At 42.0% G+C, this 23,849-nt stretch overlaps 1 protein-coding gene across 2 annotated transcripts in view; it reads left to right on the top strand.

Annotated features, from left to right (window-relative positions):
• The first annotated feature begins 6,050 nt into the window (after positions 1-6,050).
• Positions 6,051-23,849, top strand: part of BRF1 (BRF1 general transcription factor IIIB subunit) — a 171,795-nt gene continuing 153,996 nt past the window's right edge. The window contains exons 1-2 of one of the 2 annotated variants that reach the window (XM_023927411.2): positions 6,051-6,302; positions 19,806-19,886. In XM_023927411.2, coding sequence (XP_023783179.2) covers positions 6,116-6,302; positions 19,806-19,886 — 268 coding nt within the window. In that variant the 5' untranslated portion in view covers positions 6,051-6,115. Of the gene's footprint in view, positions 6,303-16,885; positions 17,060-19,805; positions 19,887-23,849 lie in introns of those variants that run through there. The other variant, XM_023927410.2, reaches the window with a different exon arrangement.

The raw sequence follows: 23,849 nt of genomic DNA, 5'->3' as shown, positions 1-23,849 counted from the left end.
TGTCTCATTTTGAAAACTGGCAGATTTTCCCTTTGATAACTCCACACTTAAAGAAAATATAAGTGATTTTTTTTTTTTTTTTTTTTTTTTGGTAATTTAGGCTGACTCAAATTATTGGTATGAAACAGCTTGATTTACTCAAGGCCTTTTTATGTCTGCCCTCTGAAAAATGTTACTTGTCTAATTTATTCAACTAATTCAAACTAGGAAATCTGCCAAATTCTTGAAAATTCTCCAGTGACAGCAAAATTATTATACTGTGACTTCTCTAAGTCTAATGGTGGTTTTATTTAGCCTGCTCATAGCTTTACACAGCAGACAGCACCTTGCAGGTTTAACCAATGGTTTCTTTGGCACTTGAGTAACTTTGGCATATTTGAGGCACTGGGGCTCTCCTGTGAGGAAAGCAGGCAATGACACACGGCTCATTCAAATGACAATTCTTTGATGTCTTCTATGATCCAAACCAGCAAGAACTGGCCTCACCCACAGGCCAGCCTGTACTTACCAAAGCTGCTTGCTCTATCATAACTTTCCCTGGTCCTAATGTGCTGTGTGAAGGAGGACACTGTGTTCCTTACCCTGCTTCCAGCCTCAATTCCAGGCTGGCAAAAGCAGAGGCTTAAGTGTGGCTGCAGCAATGTTCTCTCTTATTGCTGCAGGTTTAAGTCTGAAGGGAGTCCCTGATGGCCAAATGGTTCATGACATTAAAAAATACACACTTTTGAGTCTATGTTGACACACAAACATTTCATGATCCTAAATAACTTGACTGGCATACTGTTCTTTGATGGCAGCACACTCATTCTGGTTATGGTAAACTTCTGAAAGAAATGCCAATAGAGAGAGTTTATTTATCAATACTGCCTGGTGACATCAGGGTTTTTAATGTCCTGATCCAACGCTAGTGAACTTCTGTTTAAGTGGCTGTCTTTTCTCCTAATCCTATTTGTAACTTGCTGGGTATAATTTATAAATGGTCAGCATTATCTCAGGTACTTTTCAGAGTTTATAGTATATATATTTTTTAACTGCACTGAATTTACTGCATTGAATTTACCTTGATGCTAAAGCAGATAATGAACCACTGCACAGCTATTTTTAAAAATTTATTCTTCAGAACTAAAGGAGACTCATATTTACTTTTAGATGTTTCCAACTCATTTAGTCTGAATTTCTGGCTTTCTGTTCCAAATTTGGGAAAACAATTGGAACTCTCTGTGAGATCTGTGGTTTGCTTCTGTGTTTGAGTATGCAGAACCATTCAGTGTCAAGTCCCTGTTTTTTCACCCCTGCTCATAAGTATCAATATTTAGAGAAGGCCTCATTTTTAGACTATACAGAAGTTGTATTTGCATCAAAGTATCAAGTGTGCTCACAAAAATGAGACCTGTAATCAGGAATTTCCTCATTTCAGTTCAATTTCCATATGCAGACAGTTGCTTAAACAGGCAGTTGGAATGGAGTTGGAAACAGGCAGGCTGATTGGAATGGTTCTCTGATGGCGAGTGAGGAACCCATTAATGTTTTAATAAATAAATTTCAGAATATAAGAGCTGCAGACAATCAGTATTGCAATTTTTACAGGAATATTTCCCTGTGCTTATATCCCCAAGTGATGGAGGCCTGCAGTTATTTAGTGCAGAACATAACCAATGTTTCACTAAAAAGGTGTCCTATTAAATGATAGGAACAGATTATTTTGTGTTAGGATTGTCTGATCAGCATCACACTACTTATCTGGAGAAAGAGATGCTCTTGTGAATTGATCATGGTTGAGGGAAGCTATAAAACAGGAGTAAAAAAATCCCAACTGACATGAAGGAGGTGTGGTGAGAGCAATTCTTCACCACTGACTATAGCACAAGAACTCAGGATTGCCAAATGAAATGTTTGGGCCATTTTAAACTTTTTAATTTGCTACCCAATTGTACTGTGATCCACCTCAAAGTGCCAGATGTTGTAGTTACTGAAAGCATACACAGACAAAAAATTGATTAAAGAGATATATAGTCTGCTAGTGGATATGAGCTTTCAGCTGGTGAATCCTTAAGTTTCAGATTGCTAGAAACCAGGAGGACACATCTATTTTTAACTTGCTTACATCCTTCTTAAAAGCATCCACTGACAAATCATGCATCTTCAAGTGATGTGTTGGCAGGGGCAAATATTCAGAGCAAAATAGCTCTGAGTTTATGAGAGACTTCCTCAGGTTTTGGTAGCTTCTGGATCTTTGTGCTCAATATCTTTGGACTTTTCCTCTGCTAATTTCTCAGCAGATTTTCTAAGCGACAGAATTTGTGCTTTCTGCTGTCCTCACTTACTAAGAATTGTACCAGGCACAGATCCTGGGAAAGTAACTGGGAGAGCCACAGGGTCTCTGCCACATACTCAGGAATCAAGCTGAGCCATCAGGTTTTATCTCTGGACAGCAGTGGTGTGATTTAGCAGATGTCAAAATCTTTTCTTCTAAGAATGTTTCCCCCAAAGCTTTTTCAATTACCATTCATTGATGAGCGTCATGAAAACAATGTGAGGAAATAATTACAGAAGATGCAGCACCCCCCCCAAAAAAGGAAAACAGACGGAAAATTTGCCTGAACTTTGGGAGTACTGCAGCTCCTCGACGATTTCATTTCCTTGGGTGCCCCCTCGTGTCCATCACCAGTGTAGCCGAATGGTGCAGTTTCAATTGACACAGGCAAAAAAAAGGAAGCATTCACTTGCTATCACCTTATAAGGTTAATTCATTTCGAAATCCTTTTTTCCACTCCTCTGCCTTGTAACCCTATGACTTCATCTCCGAAGTGCAAATTTTCAGGTTGAGTGCGTAGTTTATGCCTTATCTTGGACTATCCAAAACCAAAAAAGGCTTCCTCTGCTTGTCTTTTGCCTCAAGTTTTGTGCATTTTCGAACTTCTTGAGTGACTTCATCAATGCTCTTAGGCATGATTTTAAAAGGAAAAATTCCAGCTGAAATGCCAGAAATCTGGGGATGCTCACATAAGCTAACCAAATTAAGGGATTAAGTTTTTTTCACCTCAAACAAATATTTCAAATGAAAATATTTCCCATGCAGGCAGGTGTGTTGGGAAACTCAGTGCCCAGAAAGTTGAGTTATGATGAAAAAGCCAAAAAGGCTCAGTTTTTTTCTGCCATATGACACTGAAGTATCTTCCAGTCTTTATGCTCACAGAGGAGGATCCATCTCTTGCGGAAATACAGTAATGTGTCATCAGCTTGCCCTGGTGTATTTCCTGTTGTGCTGCACAACATTTGCAGGAGCAGAGTAGGATTCCCTCAAACTCCAGGCTGGATTTGTACAGCCCTTTTGCATTCTTCCTGATGATGTAAGAGCAGTAGGGAAAAAATATATAATTTTCAAGCGAATGACAACAGTTCCTCTCTTTGAAACCTCAACAACTGAATGTCAAAACCGTACACCCACAGGTGGATTGTATTTGATGTTTTTGGAGGCACAGCAGGAAGGAAATTGGTTGGTCTGGGCTAACAGACATCCTGATCAACACTTTTTTCACACTTAGGAGTAAAAATAAAAGATATTAAATATGAGTAGGTGAAATGGAAAACAGGTCCTTTACTCCTTGTAACTAAAAGGGAAAAATAATGCAGGGAAAGGAGCTGTGTCAATACAAGTTTTTAAAGGACCAGCTCTGACTCTCAGGCTTAGGACAATTTACTAAAAGGTTATTTTTTTAGCCTAAATGAACTGACCTAGGTGTTATTCATTCAGCAGGCTCAATGCTATTGGTCAAAAGAAGTTAGTTAATCCTCTAGCAAGCAGAAAGGGCAAAGAACATACAGAGGTGATAAATTACTCATATTTTGGCTTATATTATAATTACTTATATTTTGGGAATGTTTGAAATATTTAAGAGGTATTGTATATGAAAGCTTTCATGAATGGGAGGCAAAGACTGAAGTCTTCTGGACTGGAAACCCATTTTATTTCATCATCATTAACCTCACCTTACAAGAAAATAAAAATTAAAACAGACATCCTTCTTCAATATGACATTAAATGAGATTCTTTCTTTGGACAGCAGCGGTAACTTAGGCTTTCATAAGGGCCCTCAGCTGCTCACATTCAAAGTGAAACACTGAACTTGTTTGGGACTCACAGAAAAGTCTTGCCACACTTAATTGAAGCACCAGCAATTTTCAAAGGTAAATCCTAAGACCTCATGGGACAGGACTACATTAGTCTCTGCCTAAGTGAAGTAAGAAGAAACTTTTTAATGGAAAGGTATTTCAAAAGTGCTCACTGCAGGATTTCTTGTGTTCGTGCTGGCCTTCGTCAGAGCCTACCAGGGATTGTTTATCAGGAATATAATTTTCCCCTGATATTATCTACACAGTGTATAATTTTGTGAGATCATGCTTGGCTACTGTGGCACTCATTACCTCATCATCAGCAGGAGGAACTTCAGGAAGGAAATAACCTCCAGAAGCAGAAGGAATCTGGCGAGAGCCAAAGTTCTTATTTTAACAAATACACCTCTGTGAATAGAATGAAAAGAAAGACCAACTGTGTACATAGTGGTACAATCTCCATTATGATATTGCTATTTTTCTTTTCAAAAGCACAGAACCTTAATATTTTTAGGCAAATGATATAATTTGAGGCCTGTAAGACGCTCAGCTTTCTGGATGGAAAGATATTGCTTTAGTGCATACCCCAGTGTGCCTCTAAATGAACGAGTCTTTTTGTACCATGTACCTGGTCAGTTCATGGAGGTCTACACCTGATACCTGGCAGCATGAGACTTTTGGTGGAAGACAGACACTGACAGTATTGAGTTTTATAAGGTGCAAATTTATGCTTCTGAATTAATTGTGCATTTCAAAAGCTGACAGATGGAAGTCTATACAAACATCCAGCTACAGAAGCTATTCTGCTCAGCTTCCCTCCCATCTGTGTTATGGTGCTGATTTGCTACATGTGGGTTGAGTGCTAAAGTGAGCAATGACTTGGATGAAAACTGAGTTCTTTGATTCAGTGATTCTATGAATCATTGAGGACATCGACCCCTTGGAGCAAGTCCAGAGGAGGCTACCAAGATGATCAGAGGCATGGAGTACCTCTCCTATGTGGAAAGCCTGGGACAATGGGGATTGTTCTGCCAGGAAAAGAGAAGGCTTTGGGGTGACCTAATTGTAGCCTTATAGTACCTGAAAGGAACCTACAAGAAAGATGGACTATTTACAAGGGCATGTAGTGACAGGACAAGGAGGAATGGAATCAAAGTGAGACACAGCAAGTTCAGATTAAATACTAGCAAAAAATTCTTTACTGTTGCCAAGCTGAGGCTCTGGCACAGGTTGCCCAGAGCATCTGTGGCTGCCCCATCCCTGGCAGTGTTCAAGGCCAGGCTGGACACGGCTTTGAGCAACCTAGGATAGTGGAAAGTGTCCTTGTCCACGACAGAGGGATTGGAACATGATGATCGCTAAGGTCCCTTCCAACCCAAACCATTCTGTAATTCTACAATAATAAACAAGAGCTTCAAAGCACCAGACTTCAACTTTATGATGCCTTTGTCAGGCAGGGCTCAAAGTGGTGTAATGAAATAAATTCATAAGTCCTCAACAACTTTCATCTCAGCACTACAGAACGATAAAATAGGTCTGAGTAATGAATTTGATTGATGAATTTGATTGATGAATCTGACTGATGCCCAGGGGGTGCTGAGGCCCTGGCACAGATTGCCCAGAAAAGATGTGGATGCCGCATCCCTGGGAATGTTCAGGGCCAGGCTGGATGGGGCTCTGAGCAACCTGGCCTGGCGGAAGGCATCCGTGCCCGTGTCAGACGGCTGGAAGCAGGTGCGGGGGGCGAGCAGCAGCCGCAGAGAAGCCGATGCGAGGCGATGCGAGGCCGGGCGGGCGCTGAGGGAGGAGCGCGCCGGGCGGGCGGGAGCGGCGGGCGAAGCCTCGCGAGAGCGGGCGGGGCGCGGCGGCGGCGGCGGCCGCGCTCCTCCCCGTGCCGGTGCCGGAGAGCGAGCGAGGCCTGCGGCGGGCCCGGGCCGCGCTGTGCCGGGCAGTGCCGAGCGGCGGGGGCGGCGGCCGGGCCCGTCCCGGTGCAGCGGGCAGGATGCCGGGCGGGCGGGTGTGCGGCGCCTGCGGGTGCGCGGAGATCGAGGTGGACGCGGCTCGCGGGGACGCGGTGTGCACGGGCTGCGGGTCGGTGCTGGAGGACAACATCATCGTGTCCGAGGTGCAGTTCGTGGAGAACAGCGGCGGCGGCTCCTCCGCCGTGGGGCAGTTCGTGTCGCTGGACGGTGAGTGAGGCCGGGCCGGGGCAGGGCGGGGCAGGGGCGGTGTGCGGAGAGGGGGCCCGGGGGCACGGGGAGCGAACGGGGTGTGGGGAAAAGCGGGCGGTGTACCAAGAGAGGGTGTTGCGGGGATGGGGCACAGGGCAGAAGGGAAGGGATGCGGACACCTTCCCCCGAGGGAAAGGCGTGGACATGGACAGGGTGAAGGGGCTGAGAGAGGTGTGGGATCAGGAACAGAGCACAGGGATGAGCGACCCAGCGGAAAAGGACCTGGGGGTGCTGATCGACAGCCGCGGAGCATGAGCCCAAGGCGTGCCCAGGTGGGTAAGAAGACCAGCGGCATGCTGGCCTCTGTCAGGGATAGTGTGGCCAGCAGGGCCAGAGGACTGGTCTGCCCCCCGTACTGGGCACTGGTGAGACCACACTTGGAGTGCTGTGCCCAGCTTCCCTCAATTCGGGAAGGACATTGAGGGGCTGGAGCGCATCCAGAGAAGGGCAGCGGAGCCGGGGAAGGCTCTGGAGCTCAAGTCTGCGGTTGTTTAGCCTGGAGCAAAGGAGGCTCGGGGGGGACCTTACCACTCTGCAACTCCCTGCCAGGAGGGTGGAGCCAGGTGGGGATCGGGCTCTGCTCCCAGGGAGCAGGTGGCAGGAGGAGGGCACATAGGCTCCTGCTGCACCGGGGCAGGTTTAGTTGGACATTAGAAAGAATTTCCTTATGGAAAGGGTGATTAGACATTGGAATGGACCGGTCAGGGCAGCGGTGGAGTCCCTGTTCCTGGAAGTGTTCAAGGAAAGGCGGGCCATGGCACTCAGTGCCATGGGCTGGTTGACAGTGTTCAGTCACAGGTGGGATTCAGGAACCTGAGAGGTCTTTTCCAACCTAACTGTGTGATTCTGTGAATTTAGGGACAGGGCATGGGAGTGAGGGAGCTGTGGGCAGTGTGGGGAAAGGGACGGGGAGATGCTGTGCCAGAGGGTGGGGTTATGGGGATGCTGCATGGGAGAGAGAGGACAATGTATAGGGGAGATAAGGACACTGTGCTGGGAGATAAGGACAATGTTTAGGGAAAAGGGTGCTGTGCAGAGGGGTGTGAGGGACAGACTGTGGGAAACCAGGCTGTGCAAAAAAGGGATATGGATGGTGCACATGGGAACTAGTGCTGCACAGAGTGGAAATGGGAGAGGCGGTGCATGGGGAGAAGGAGAGCTGTGCAAGGTGAGACACGAGTGAAGGATGAATAAGAGCTGTGCAGGATGAGAGAGATGCTCTGAGTGTGATGGAGTAAATGTGTGAGGGACTGGGGCAGGTGTGTGAGAAGATTTGGGGCTCTGCTGAAGGGCTGTGTGCACAGGAAATGGGGAGGTAGATGAAATTATTTGGGATGGAGGATGGGAAAGGTTGGGTTGGGTGTTTAATGGATAGAGGGAACATGTAGGGGCACAAGGAAGAGAAACAGGCTGGATGTAAAGGGTCAAGAGTCTCCTGTCAGTAGTTGGGTTGGGGTGATTGTGTGAATACTCTGGAGGATAAAACATGGAAAAAGACGATGTCAAGAACACACAGTGTTTAGAAGGGGTGAGAAGGAAAATGGGTGTGGGGAGGAAGTAGTGTTTGAAAGGGAAGAGATGGAAAATCTGTATGGGGAATGTATATAAGGAGAAAGAAACATAAGCAAAAGCATGGGAAAGAGCTTAGTGGTGAAACAAGCGGCTCTGATGGATTGTATAGCTGTGGGGAAGAAAGAGGAATTCTTTCTGTGGTGGAGAATGCAGCACTGCAAATTGGAGTTTGGGAGTTTACTGTAGGCTAGGAGTTGTCTGATGCCATTCCTGTCTTCCAACTCAGGGTGCTGGCATTACTTTTTTTATAGCTTATGAGCAGCTCTTGTATCCTTCACTTTTTCCTGTTGTGATGTGGAGACTACATTTTTAAGGGCTTGTTCTGCTTTTTCCCTCCCACCCAAAATTATGCAGGACAGATGGCATGCAAGCTAAAGCGCATTTTGGGATGCCTTTATCCTTAAAAAAAAATCAAAAGGAAAAGACAGAAATGCACCATACCGAGGCTTTTTTACCCTTCTGGGTACTGAATTGCACAGTACTTTACAAAATTTCTTTAAGGTATAGCCTTTTTTTTTTTTTTTCCTTTTTTTTTTTTTTTTTTTTTTTTTGTGTAAGTCCTGAGATGCTGCTCATGGCTAATCTTTTTTTCCTGGATAATACATGAATTCTTTGCTCTTGTATAGCTAATTAGCTACTAGTTATATGTTACCCTGAAAGAACAAAGCCTGGTACCCACGATGACAGATAGGCACCCTAAAGGTGGTAGCTGTGTAAAAATGGAAAGGTGATTGCTGCACATTTTAACGTGCTTATGGTGGCTTTGTCTGGCTGGCACAAGGTGTGGTTGCAGGGGCTTCACTGTGTGTTCTTACTGTGGTCTTCTAGCAAGTCCCCATGTGCGCTGATGTGTGGACTTGGGGGAAGTGTTTGTGGAAATGACAGAAGAGAACTTTAAAAACAATGCTCTGTGTAGGTTTAAGTTGCTGCAGAGATGAGTGAGGGTGAGGCCCTGGAATAAGTTGTCTGGAGAAGCTGCAGATGCCCCATCCCTGTAGGTGTTCAAGGCCAGGTTGGGTGGGGTTTAGAGCAACCTGGTCTGGTGGAAAGTGTCCCTGTCCATGGTAGGGGGATTGGAACTAGATAATGTGTAAAGTCCCTTCCAATCCAAATCATTCTGTGATTCTGAGTGCAGGCCCTGTTTCACACCAGAAATATTTTAAGGAAAGTAGGATATGGGTGACTTATGTTGGTATGATTCTTTATGTTCCAAAACAGGTGCTTCTGTTGTGAATATTTTTTTTTGTCAGCATAAATTGAGTGATGCAAGCTAACCTGAAAAGGTGCTGCACTAACAGTGTCTTCATCGTGTGTGCCTGTCTATTAATGTGTTTATGACTGATTAAAATTCTCTGGAATGGGGAGAAAAGTAATTTATTTTGTAAGAAGGACTTTGTATCTCTCCAAAGGGTGGAGAATTTTCAAAGGAATGTATATTTATTTTATGTCAGAAACCATGTAGTTGCTGAAAGCAATATTTTCTGGTAAGGTATGCTTTTCAGTGACTTCTGATTCTATTAGTAAATTTCCATCAAAACTGAAGGAATGCCTTGGTCTGAGGCTCCTTGGACTGTAGTCTGATGAACTCAGAGAGCGTGGAGCATTTGCAGTGTCAGAGGTGCCTGGGGTGCTGTTTTTGAGTCCCTGGCTCATGTTTAGTAGGGCTGGGTGTCTTGGAGAACGTTGTCTAAGGTTTGCAAAGGATGAGGGATGTCAGGTTCTTTAGTGCAGGGCTGGGAATTGAATGGGGCTTTTGGTGTTTGTGGAGTTCAGAGCTACTGGTTGTGCAACAATATTCCTCAAATGTTTTCAAGATCCACAGCAGCTTCTATTTGTGTGTTATTACATGTTGAATACAGATGCATTTATTAATAATTTATTTTCACCTTCATGATAAAAAAGCAAAAGGGAGTAGAAAGCACTGAGACACTGATTTTTCTTTTCTAAAAACCTTTTATTTTTCCAAGCTACAAGTTAAGATTTCAGAATTTTGCATCTGTTTACTGAAGAAGTGAATCCTGCACTTCTCTATATTAACACAAAGTGGCCAAGTCCTTGCTAAGTCATGTAGAATCCTTATAAAACATCAGAAATCCCTTCTTTTATTCTCTTGGTTGGAGGAAGGTGTGGGATCACAGTTAAGTTTTCTCTGGCACTATTTACATTGAGCTACTTGTGTGCCTGGTGTAGGAAGCCTCAACACTGATGTCTTTCACAGAGAAATTTGGTGTAGCCGGTGTTCTCCAGTGCAGGTGTATGAGTCTGTTCCTTTCCATTGTTTTGATGTTTTTGCAACTGAGCTTTTGGTGTGCTGAGAAAGCATGGGCTTGTGCTTGGCCATGAATGAGGGGTTTTGCCTTGCTCTCCATGAAGTCTTGGGAAAATGCAGGCTACTTAAGTGTGTTGGACAAAAGGGTAGAATCACAGAATCATTTATGTAGTAGAAGAACTTTTAAGATTATCAAGTTCAGCTGTTAACCCAGCACTGCCAAGTCCATTACTGAACCATGTTCCTGAGTGCCACATCTACATGCACAGGTTGAGCCAAGTAGTGAAGGATAAAATATGTGTTCTGAACAAGTAAATACAGGGTAGCAGTACTTTTTGGCAAAGTGGCTTGCCTTGAAGATCCTTTGGAGCTTTCTAAGGAAGTTGGTAAGTGGGTGAAGCAGATGGTTGTATTTTCAAGGTAAGGTCAGCAAGGTCTTTCACCAGATGCTTTTTTGGTAAATGAATAAAGCAGAAAGTTGGATTTTCAAAGGAAGGTCAGCAAGCTCCATCATGAGAAGCTTTTATAGAATCTGAGCTGTCATTGGTAAAGAAGTCTTTACAGAGCAGAATAGCTCTTCAAATGATAACAAATACAGTCTAGAGAGTATATAAGGAGGTACCAGTGAAATTCCATAGAATTTGGACTGATGATCTGGAAAACTGGTGACTGGTGAGTTAATGAGGTTTGTGGGCAATACTAAATTATTTGGGGTAGTAAAGACTGTAGAAGGACCTGTTGCTTTTAGTTGATGAGTGGTAGGATAGCAGATGGGATCAAAAGTTGTTGTGAGAGTTAGTAAATTGTTCCTTTCTTCCAAATGTGGGATGGTTTCTTCTACATCCAGACTAGCTAAGGTGATATTGGAAGGAGATCTCTAGGTCGTAATGGGTGGCTTTATAAAAAAAAAAATTGCTCAATGTTCATTCATGGTACAAAAACACCTGAGTGGGGAGAGGAATGTTAGAAGTTAAAAGAGCATGTACAGCATTTCTGTACACAGTTACATATCCACAGTGTTACCTCCAACTGAAGTGATGTGTGCAGTTCTGGTGGGTTTCTCTTTCTTTCCCCCTCCTCAGGAAAACCTGTAATAGAACTAGAAAAGCCACAGAGAGGATGATGGAGTGATTAAGAGGAGAGCTTCCTGAAGAGCTTCTCAGTTAGAATCACTGAATAGACTCAGCCTCTTCAGACTGGAAAGGAGATGATTGAATGGGGCCATAGTAGAGATCTGTAAATGCAGTAAAATAACACAGCAGCGGCTGCTGTAAGGGTCACATAATGCAAAATCTAGGGAGTGCTAAGAAATCTTGCATCTAGCTGATTGCAAAGGTAGTGGGGAGGAGGTTCAGAAGCATTAGGAGGTTTTGTTTGGTTGGTTTTGGTTTTTACAGAAACCCCCTTGTGTGAATCTGAAGTTGTGGATGTTAAAAGATTACATGTGTTTAAGATGATTGGGCAGACAGAATAAAAAGGTGTCATGGCCATTAAAGAAATTCATTGTTTCTGATTCAGGAAATCCTTGAGCCACAGATCTCTAGACACTGGGAGATTATATGAGAGAACTATCACAACAAGCTTTCCTCCTGTGTTTTGTGTTGCCCTTGTAGGCATATATATTAATGGACTTTCTCATTCAGAGGTAGGATACTGGACTAGGCTTTCAGTCTGATTTGGCACAGCTGTTCTTTTGAGTTTTCACAGGAAGAGCATGTTCTTTGGGCTTTACAGAGCTAATCCCACCATTCCTTTAAATGCTGTCTGTAAGACTGGCAGGTCAGCTCTTCCTGTTAGGTACCTGTCACTGCCTGGGTTGTGATCTGGTAAGTTATTTCACTAGCTGGGGAATAACCCCTTCATGCTCTAGAAGGGGCTGCTGTGTACTGTTTTGTATTCTTCTGAGAGGAAAGTCCTCTGAAAGCTTTGATATGCCCCTTACTGGTCTAGTTAGTTGTAATTCTTAATTCTGTTGTGAGTGGTCACAGTCAGGAGAGAATCCAGCCTCACCACTTCACCCTACCTATATTACTGTCTTGAAGCTTGTGAAGACCCTGCCTTGATAATGGGCTCATGAACCTGACTAATTTGACCCTGGATAAGTCAGGTATTAGTGGAGAAGGGTTAAAATGCCTACTTTAGCTCCAAGGAACTCTGCTGATTGCACAGAAAGTGTTTGAGGCATGTACTTTTCCTAGCTGAGTCTAGTTTTGAACAATAACTATTCACTTTATAATTGATAACCAGTTCAGACTGGCCAAAGAGATTGTTTGCTCTGACTTCTTAACAAATTTAGAGAGCTTTTGAATCCTGCTAATTGGAATGAATGTGTCTTGCTTTTTGTTTTTCTTCATACCCAAGTTCTTAACAGTTCTGCCTATAGATTGCTACATGTGAGCACACCCTAGCAGGAAGTACGGCAGTACAGAGTCTAAGAGTGAGCTACATTTCTCCCTCTCCTTTATGCTATGATTTTATCCTGGAAGATGGAGTTACACTGAGCCCTTTGCCAGTTTGCACTGGTTGGATGGCTGCTGCTTTTGTAGGAAGGCAAGTTAAGAGTTGTGTGCCATGTCTGAAGGTTTGGAGTTCTCTGATTGCTCTGTCAGTGTGTCTGGGTGGGAGTTGTTGGGAGGAACTGTTTTCACAAATATTTTCTTTGAAGCTGACAGGAGAAAAACTGAAGCTGAAGACAGTAAAAGAAAGTTGTGCTTGGAGCAAACCTGACAGCCCAGATCCCTCTTCAGTTTTTTGTTTAAAGAAGCTGAGAAGGGTGAAGTCTGGGACTTCTAGCATTAATCAAAGGAGAAGAAAAGTCCCACGTGGGAAGGTTGATGTGCAGGCAGCACAGCAGCAAGCTGGACGATGTAACTGAGAAATACAGCACAATGAAACGATGCTGCAAGGTGTACTGATCTTGTGATCCTCAAGCAAACTGTCTGGGGAAACTCTGCTTCTTTTGTTTCAGAAATTCACTTTAAATGCTTGGTAGTACATTGAGGAAAACAGATCTGATAAGCTTCTTTGTCACAAGCCAGGTACTGCTGGTTCTTGTTGTCCCCGACCAGCTTTTCTCTGGGGTTCCCCCAAGGCTGTCCATGGCCCAGGACCCCATCCCAATCCTCAGGGATGTCAGCCCCTGCCCCAGGGACTGCACAGCAGGGCTGGTCTCCAGCTCTTCACTGCCTTGCCCTGCCCACCCATGGACCCTGTAAGCTCATGTCCTGTCTGGCCTCAGCCCATCCCTGGACCCATGGAGGTGCCCAGTGCCCTCAGCTCTGCCTGTCCCTGCCCTGCTATAGAATTCAGGGTCACATCTCTAGTACAAATTTAAATGAGAATTATTAGTATTTTTACTTAGTGACTAAGCCTGGAGGTTTTAGGGCAGTGACAAATACCCAGGCACAATCACAGAAACAGGATTCTGCAGTGGGCACTGACAGCATCAGTTCTTCTTCAGCACTGAGTCAGAATCTCTGGCTCTGGTACAGCGAACATGCATTAAGACTCTGCATCTCCAAATGTACATGAGTTTGCAGTGCACTAATTTCAGGCTGGTGGGAGGTTATCTTCTTGCTTTTGCTCATAAGGGGAAAGGAAAGTTACGAACTAGTAATCCTTAACACACCAACAAGTATTTGTTAAAGTTTTTGGTGTAGGAGGTTCCACAACATTTGTAAGTAGCCTGCTTCAAATTTTAGAACATCGAAGAAGAGCTTTTTTCTACTATAACAGGGTTTTTTTTGCAAGTAAATTATAATGAAGTTACTACAGAGATCCATTAGCACTGCCAGAAATGCTGAATGTGTACTCTCACTCTGCAGTATCCCATGACAGATTTAATGTATCTTCAGCTCTTCATTGAAGCTGTGGTATGCCCAGTGTTTTAGGGTATACCTGTGGAAGCTTCTTGAAGTATTTTCTATACTATTTTATCAATAAAATCTTTGTTTTTACATTGAGGCATGTGAGCTACATTGACCTCATATGCAGAACTTGACAAGAGTTTACCTTGATCTCAGTACTTGTCTTTTGGGGATTGTGGAAATGAAAAGTTATGGTCAGAAAACTGGAAAGAAGAGAGGGATCGACTACATGGAGGAAAAAACTTAAAATTTAAGCTGAGCTTACTAGTCATACATCTGTACTTTTTTGTCCTCTTGCGTTTTTTAAGATGGACAATTACTGTCACAGTGATTGGTAGCGAGACAATTGCGAAAGGGGAACTCTGTTCCTGTATCAGATTCTTTGCTTTAGTCCAATTGTTTCCTATGTACAATAAAGGATTCTTGTGTATTTTTGAAAATTAAAGAGGTTAAAGGAGGAAGAGTTTTGTTTTTAACTGGTAGTTGTTAATTGGTTTCTATGTAAGATATTGAAAGACCAAGTCCTGGCATTAAATGTTTCTTAGAGTGCAGTCTCAAATAGTCCTGAAGTGGGCTCTGCCAATAATACACATGCTAAATTTTAAATGAAAACACAGGGTACTGAAAAATTAAAATAATATTAATACCAGCAAGTTTCCTCATATTTGTGGCCCAGCTTTTTAGAGATGACTAAATGGTTAATAATAAACATAATAATAAATAACATGGTTGATATTAAGTTATGCAAAGTGGTCATGATGTCAAATTGCAATACAGAGAAAGGAAGTATGCTGGGTTTGCAGACCCTTTGATGGAAATCCTGAAGAGTATTTACCTGTTTTACTCTGTGCCAGATTTTCTCATTACAAAACTAGTTCATAATCATGCTATGTTGGGAAGGAAGAGGGGGAACTTCCATCTAAAATAATCATCTGCTATATGTTTTAGTGAGATGAATCAATTTTGCTTCTCTCCCCAAATCCTCCAGGTGGCAATCGTGCACCAAAGTTAATATGAAGCTTTTTCTGGCATTGAGTCCTTTCCATACTGTCCTTCGGAGTGGAACAACAGAGGGTGCTGCTGTCAGCTGTGCAGAATAGTACACGTAACTTGGATGCAGACTTATTTCAGACCTAAGCTGGGTTGTGGTGGATGCAACTATATTTATCTCTACAGCTTGTGGTTAGGAAAATAAACTATGATGGAACAGATTTAAAGTTTGTCTATGGAAGTTTATGTGGCAGTACTGTTTCAGCAGACTCTGGTGCCTGCAGATCTGTTCATTTCCCTGGAAAATGGGTGGGGAAAGATTTGTTTCAGTTGCAAACTTGAACTCCAATCACATAATTTTGCTATGGTATAAGTTGTATAGGTATGTATACAGTTCGTATCTATATTCTACTCTGAATTGTAGTGGGAGGTTTACTTACCCTCCTTTTTCCTTTAATGATCTAACTTCAGTAGGAAGCTCTTTTTTTTTTTTTTATGTTAGATTATCTTGTCTTCCCCTATTATGAAGCCATTGGTGTGATGCAGTCTGCATTCTTTACCAAACTTTACCAGATTTTATGCTGGCTCTGTAAATACATGTATTTGAAATAGAAGGTTTGCCCCTACCTTGTCCTGAAGAAAGTGGTGGCTTTTGGGTTTAATTTTATAAGGAAGGATTTTGCTAGGACTGGTCCTATCAGCAGGTGCACTTCAGTTCAGGCCACAAGCAGCCTCATTCCCTGTCTTCACTTGCTCATTTATATAGAGGAAGCAAAATCTGTAATGCTGGGGCTGAATCTGTTTCTCCTCCAGGTGTTGAGTCTGAAACTCATCATGGCACTGTTTGACAGAAAAGTTGCCCTTTAAGCTGCAAATGTCCAAGTAGCTGCTCTTTGCTTCCACTGTGTGATTTGATAAGTGCTGTTCCTATTACCTGTCATTTTTTGTTGTTGTTCAAGATTACCACAAACTTCAGGCTTTACTTGCACCTTTTACAGCTTGAAGAGCATTTTTATAGAGAAGCAGGGTGATGTGACTGTTTGTTAGGGAGTTGGTGGAGCAAAACAGAAGCTGCTGAGTTGCTTGTGCTGTGAGCAGCAGACTGGGGATGGCTGCTTTTGGCTGATGAAGGGATAGTCACGGTGGAACCATATAATTGTTTAGTTGAAAAAGGCCTTTAAGACTGTAGAGTCCAGATGTTAATGCATCTCTGACAAGAAGTTTAACACTCAGATGATGAAGGGTTATAGTTTGGGTCTGGACCTGTGTGAGCTTTGACTGAGTACCATCAGGTTTCCAGACATGATCCCCTGTATCCTCAGTTCTGTTGTGTTAAAGCAGTGCAGCCTACTGAGAGGACCACACAAAAACTGGAGTAGCTGTATTTCTGAGCTGCCTAACACATCTTTCCACACCTTCTGATGTCCAAAATTTCATGTAAATGTTCAAAGTAAACTTGAAGGGAAAAGGAAGATTCAGTTATGTAAAGCTGCAAATCTGGGTGAGTTTCTAAAAGTAATCATAGAGTTATAGAATATCCTGTTTTGGAAGAGGACCCACAAGGATCATGAAAGTCCCACTCCTGGCTCAGCACAGGACACAGCAAATGTCTGAGAACGTTGTCCAAATGCCTCTTGAATTCTGCCAGTCTTGCTGCTGTGACCACTTCCCTAGGGAGCCTATTCCAGTTCCCAATCATCATCTGGGCGAAAAACTTTTTCCTAGAAGCCAACCTAAAGCTCTCCTGATACACTTTATGGCATTTCCTCAGGTCCTGTGATGGATCACAAGGGAGAACAGCTGGGTGTGTGCCCCTCCTCTTCCCCCAGGAGGAAATTGCAGCTGCAGTGAGGTTTCTCCTCAGTCTCCTCCAGGCTGAGCAGACCAAGTGCCCTCAGCTGCTGCTCATACGGCTTCACCTCTGGGCTCTTCACTCTCTTCATGGCCCTGCTTTGCACACTCTAATGGCTTTGTGTCTTTTGAATATTGTGGTGCTCAAAGCTCCCCCAGGGCTGGAGGTGAGGCTGCCCCAGTGCAGGGCAGAGCAGGACAGTCCCCTCCCCACCCGGCTGGCGATGCTGTGCCTGCTGCCCCTCAGGACACGGCTGGCCTTCCTCAGCAGATGGCATGAGCTGATGGCAGTGTACCTTCAGCACCTCATGGAGGAGTGCATTGGAGCTGCCTTAGGGAAATGGTAGTGTTAATGTGGAAGATTTGGCAGGCAGTACTTGAAGACACCAAATACTTCTCGGATATATTTTTGTATGTCTTGAAAGCTGAATGTGAAAAACCAAAAGCCTGCTTAATTCACTTTTGAAGTTGTGGGGGAAGAATGGAAAAGGTCAAGAAATGTAAAAATTGCAGTTAAGCTGGGATGTTAATTTGGTTGTGCCTGGCAATTGCTGTTCCTTTCCTTTGTACTTTTTAAATTGCTAGCTTTGTAGGGATTTTTGTCTTTAAATGAATTTGATGATTTCAGTTTTCTTTTTTTAAGAGTTTATCTTTTTATTACCCAGCTGAACAGTTATGTTAATGAATTTGGTTTGCATTTTGCTTGTAAGATTAAAGCTGAGGGTGAGACTACATAGTCAGTGGCAACATTAGTTTGCAGTTCTGAGAGTGTAAGTGCTCAACAGACTAGTTTTCTGTCAGTTTTCAAAGACAAATACTAAGTAGAGATGTTCAGCCTTTCCAGTTAACTTGCTGAAAAATGGGTACATCAATTCTGATAGCAGAATCTGTCTTTCATATAGCTCTGCTGGTATCTGCTGCAGTCTCTGTAGCTTGGAAGCAAATTACTTTCATGTATGATGTTATAATTTGATGTCTAATGAAAAAGAGTCTTAAAGAACAAAATCACTAAAGTCTCAACTTAATTTCATTTTGTTTATATTATTCTGTTTTTTCACTCCTGAGTAAGTTAAATTATTTAGTTATTAGTATTGTTTATCACCAATGTAAGATTGTTTTGTGCAGGCTTTTTAGTAGTAACAGGGAAACATTTAAAAGTGCTGTTTTGCCAATGATAATCCAAATTTCTGTTTTGATTTGTTTACTGAAGAAAAGGAATGTAAAACTATTGCCATCATTGATATATTTTTTGGCAGGTAGACCATTCTTATAAATGTACACCAAAAATGTTATGCCTTCTTTTCTAGCAAACCTGTCTCTGGTTCACTGCATTGGTTTGTTTCCAAGTGTTTGTGGAAATACAAGGCTGTACCTGTAAGAATGGCAAGGAGACATTGCTGTCTCTAGCAGTCAGACACAGAGCTGGGAGAGTTACCTCTGTATCCAGGGAGGAGATCACAATTGAATGTTTTTCACTTCTTATTACGATGAAGTACTTAATCTGTGGGAGCATTTACATGAGAGCTGGTTATTGTTTGTTAAAGGATCTGTTAATGAAATGGAGTTGGTTTCTGTTGTGGGTAGCATTGGAAACCTAATTTAAAGGTTATATGGAAAAATAACCTTTGAAGGCAGATAGTAGTTCTGCAGGGATATTAGCTTATTAGCTTTTCTGGCCCTCCAAAAACCAAAACATGGGTTTTGGTGTTGGTTTTTTTCTCAGGATGGATGTACATTAAGTGCAACTGAGAGGAGACTAGAGCTAAAAAGTCTGGCAAGATGAACAGTTTAGGTCACAGTTTCTCATCAGTTGTACCTGCCATGGAAGTGTCTTATTCAGATATGTGCAGGAAATTCCCTGAACTGCTTTAAAGAGTCACTTCATTCCCTTCTCTGTGTCTATCCCAAAGCCTTTCTAGTTTGTTCTGAAGAGCTAGTCTAAGAGGAGAAAACAGCCACAAGAACTTAAGGAAAAGCTGTAGGCATCATAGACAACAAGATGGCTTTTTTCCCCTATCCTGAAGACCAGACAACTTGAATTAAGTAGAAGTCCAATTACTAACAAATTGCTTTTTTTCAATCCTGTGCAATTTAGCTTTTTGGTCTCACTTGCTGTTAAGCTGATAGATTCAGATATCCTGCTTGAGGTACCCTGATTGTTTTTTAAAAAACCTTCCTGCTTTAGTGGGAGACTGTTTTTGTCCTTGGTAGTTTAATTCCCTGTTCTGCAAGATTGGTTTGTATGCGTAGTTCCACTGACTCCCAGCAGTCTCTGCATTGGCATGGATGCCCAAACCAGCCTCTAGTTCATGCTGATTTACAACTCAGACTTCTTTTAACTCTCCAACCTTTCAGGGTGTAAAAGTAGGAGTTCCAGACTTGCAGTTTTTATAGCCTAAGTGTTGCTGTGTTTACCTAATGACAAACTGAAGTTATTTTAAAATAACTGTTACGCCTGTAGTAGCCAACATAGTAATTATTGAATTCTAAACATGTTTTATGTTCTATAATGCCAATAATTACGTATTAAAATTCTGCAAATTCTTCATTGAATATTCTTCAGACAAAAATACTAACTAAGCAATTTTTTCCTCCTTTATTTTGAGAAATATTTTACCATACTGATTTTCATGTTCTGCATAAAAGAGATATTGAGAGATTTCTGTAGTTTCTTTGGAACTGAGATTGGGAGGGTTTATGGAGTCATGTAATTCTTATGGTATGCCAAGAAAGAAGTAATTTGCAGTATTGGTGCTTGATGTCTTAAGTACTTTAAGACCTTCTTAATGTAGTTTGGCATATTTCAGATTATACAGATACTGAATATATTGGCACAATGAGTTTTATTTTAATATTTTAATTAATGTATTCTCTTTGACATGTCTGGTGTTTGTTTTTTTTTTCCTCTAATAGGTGCAGGGAAAACACCGACTTTAGGAGGAGGATTCCACGCCAATCTGGGAAAGGAGTCACGAGCACAAACTCTGCAGAATGGTACTAGCAAATTTTAGTCTTGCTGATATGAATTCTTTTTATTAATATGGTTGATACAATTAATTTTTAGTTTTGAATGTGACCTCAAAACCTTGGCAGGCCCCTCATTATTCAGTGGACAAGTCTGCCTAGTGCTGATTTTTCATTGTGCTCTCATTTGGCTGCTGCACCTGATTTATGAGTTCATGTAGCTGACTGACAAAGGGTAATGGCACCTTACAATATTACTGTGGTTTAAAAGGGCTTTTTCAAGGTTGACATACCCATTGCACCTTCTTATTATCTGTTAAACCTATTGTGGCTTTTTATTTAGTCCGTTTTCAGAGTTCTTGAAATGCTTTATTCATGTTTGTTTTTAAGTATAATTCTTCAAATATTGTTGGTCTTAAGCTATACAAGTGTGAGATAATGCATATAAGTAATCATGTGCTTAATATGGGATCATTGAATAGAGAAGTAAAATGGAAAAAAAAGGTTTTAGTGCACAGGTGACATTAAAATAAATATTCTCATTACATGCTTTACATTTTAATTGAGATCTCCATATTCTACACTCTTTAAAGAGAGTGAATAATACTAGCTTTTATTTCAGGAGTAGAATGGTCTTCCAGTTTGCTGTTGCTCATATCAAGGGACACGAGTTGTCATTTTTTGGCTAATTAATACTCCTGTCTCATGACTCTTGGAGATGACAGCTGATGGACTGTCATAGCAAAGTCTCAGAAGCTGACATGTAATTAACCAGAGATGTAAATGGGTTTTACTGATAAGATGCTCATTTGGGGGAGATATTTTAGAGAAAAGTATTTTCCTAAATTAATCTTACATTTGCAACTCAACACAGAAAATCTTGCCTATATTATGGCTTCATAGGTATATGAAGATTAATCTGATATGATATCTTCTTAGGTATAGACAGGTTAAGATTGATCTGTGCCATTGAAATACAGTCAGATTACTCTACCCAGCATTACTTTGCTGATGTATATACAGATTGTTTTATATGCAGAATCTTTTCTTCAGCTGTTTTTACTAAAGAGTATTGAGCCCTGTTTGTTTGGCAAAGTAAAGCTTGTACCTTAGGTGAGCTAGTGTCAGGTCTGAAGTTACTATCTTAGGAAGTTTAAATTTCCTGTCTTACATGTATCCAATATAAGCAGTGGGATAAAGCCACTAAACTTAATGAAGTCTGGTTTTGGATTAAGGTGCTTTAATCAAAACTGTAATTTTGAACAGACATTTTAAAAATAAATTGGCTTTTTGTGCATAAGAACTTCACAGTTGTCTGTAATTGTAGAAGAGTAAAGTGCTGATGGAAGGAAATCTGTCTTGTTGCTTCATGGAGTGTTTGAATCCTTCAAAAGCCCTTTTGGTTCTGCCAAAAGGTAATCACAAGTAAAGACAGTGTAGGCGTTTTTCTAGAATCTAAACACAGCTTTTTTTCTTGGATGAGTGTTTGTTGGGGAATATGTCTGAGCATCTTCCTTCCCCACAGCTTTTGTGTGGGGGGCCTCCCCGATCAAAAGCAATGATTGTGACTTGGCTTAAGTATATCAGCATTGTATACAAGAAATTTTAGTTGCTTTAAATGAACTTGTCTCCCTAACAGTCTTGAAACAGGAAAATAATTTGTCTTTTTTAGTTACACCTCTCTGAAGCTCTTTGCAGGTTTTCTTCTATTTTTTTTTCCTGTCTATCCTTTATATAAGGAACAAGTATTTGGTCTTTGATTTCTGTAGCCAAACTACATTTGTCATGCTGCCAATCTGTCTCTGGGAAAGTTCTTTTCAGTGAGCTAAGTGATGTTCTTGCTCAGTCCCAGGCATGACAACAGCAGCTGATATTTCAGGTAGAGCAATTGGTGTTTGAAAGGCTTTTCTTTTCTGCCTCTGTATAATGAGCCGGTTGTCTGCTGCTTTTAATCACACTTCTGGCTTTACATAGTTTTTAATTGCAAATTGAGCTATGGCAATGAGCTTACAAAATCTCACCCTGTCACTGTGGGCCCATGATCATAGCTTTTTTTTTTTGGGGTGAAATTATGTTAAATATCCATCATGGTTAGACTTGAAAGTGTAGCAATGTAAATGAACTTACCGTACGTATTTTAGAGGAGAGGGACGGAGTTGTTTATTGGGTGAAACTGCAGTGCACTGCTAGCTGGCTGTATGAAAAATGAACAGTTAGAAAAAGTGCCGAGCTACTTATTTATTTGCTGGTGCCACGATGTTGGCATTTCCAATGTTACCTGTTCTGCAGATGAAGTGCTGGAACTCGCTCCCGTGGGGATGCTGGTGCAGGACAGCCCATGAGGGAGGCCTGGGCTGCTGCTGCCGTCCGCGCTGTGAGCGCACGGTTCTCTCCCTTACTGCCGGTGCTCCACACAGGCTCTTGCTGGAGGGAAGAGCCAGGCCCTGGGAAGCAGGGATGGGCTGTGGATGGAAGTCCCCAGTGTGCTGGGGAGCAGCTGAGAGCCTGTGTGTGGTCTGAGAGCGCTGGCAGGTCTCGCTCTGCGCCTGCTCTGCTTGCCAGCAACCTGCGGGCCTGACATGGTGCGGGGAAAAGTCCAGCCGTGGAGCAGGGACTGGCTGGGTTTTAAAAAACAACCACCTCCCTCTGCTATCCCTCCATTCCCCCACTCCTTCCTCATGAAGTGTGGGCCAAATTCCTCCTTACTGTAAAGTCTGTTTTTCCAGGGGAGGTGGGAAGGAGGTGATCTGGACTCGCTGTCTCTTAATTACCAGCAAAGCAGCTGGGCTTGGCTGAATGTATGATGCTGCTGGTTTTTGAGGCTTTTAATGAAAGGATATTTAGAATTAGATGAAAAACAGTTTTGCATTAGAATGCATAAGGTAATAACTTTTTTTTTTCATGCATTCTAAAGTGAAGAAATGCAAAAGTAAAATCTCTCAGCAGCTGCTCATCAGTTCTGGACTCTCCTACAAAATCATGATGTGCATTGGTGTTTTTATAAATATGTATATTTATGATCTTAACAAAAGCCATGGTCAAACCTTAAACATTTTGTCATTTTCATTTTCAGGTTTGTGTAGGAATGTCCATTACACAGAACTAGTCTCCCTTACCACACATGCCTTTGCTGTACCTTTCCTCCCTATTTATAATGCAGTAGGGCATGGCCATTCAATTTCTCCCTTTCTTTGCTGAAGCAGCTGATGTTTGTGTGTGTTTGTTTGGGAATTGGCTGCTTACAGAAACTGGAGTCTTGTTTATACTTGCTAAAATATTTATGCAGGGAAGATTTAATACTGTTGTATTTGTTCATAATCACTTTGATTTTCAGAGTGCAGTACTGTGCTAATTGAGTGTATGAAGCTCCACAAGTTCAACAAGCTCAGGACCACAAAATACTTCGTATCTGTACATACAGACATCATTTTTGTAGTAAAAACCTTCACACATGAGATGATGTAGTGTTTCAGCTTCAACTTTGTTTTAAGTGATATCACAAAATATCTAAATACTACTGATCTTCTGAAAAAGAAGAATTATGAATAAAATACCAGCTCAGAGTGGGGACTCTTTTACAAGCTATCTTTCTCTGTTCCTGAGCCTCTTCAAATTTCTACAGTACTGGTCAACACTTACTTCCAGGACTAAAATGCAGAGTGATGTCTCTTTAAATCCTATTTTACAGTTCTGTGCTGCATTACATAATCTCTCTAAATAGCCAGTTTATTCTTGTTTCCTTGCAGACAATCTGCTCTCACTATATCCGTGTCAGAGTTGTTGTTAAAAGGTAGTTAGTTGTTCTTGACTTGGAGATCTGGTACTTTCAATAGTCTTCAGTGACCAGAGAGAAAAGGGAGAGGGAAAGGAGGGTCAATGGTATGATTATAACTTGAAAGCTTCAGTTGCAGGTATTCAAATTTGGTTTAAACTAAGTTTGAAGGTTGCAGCTGCATCTAGCTTACTCCAATTTCTGAACTGTTGTGCTGCGTT

Source organism: Cyanistes caeruleus, chromosome 6 (genome assembly GCF_971803275.1).
Source record: "Cyanistes caeruleus chromosome 6, bCyaCae1.hap1.1, whole genome shotgun sequence".
In the NCBI taxonomy this organism is placed as follows: domain Eukaryota; kingdom Metazoa; phylum Chordata; class Aves; order Passeriformes; family Paridae; genus Cyanistes; species Cyanistes caeruleus.
The sequence above is the reverse complement of the archived record's forward strand: the minus strand, read 5'-3'. Positions and strand labels throughout refer to the sequence as shown.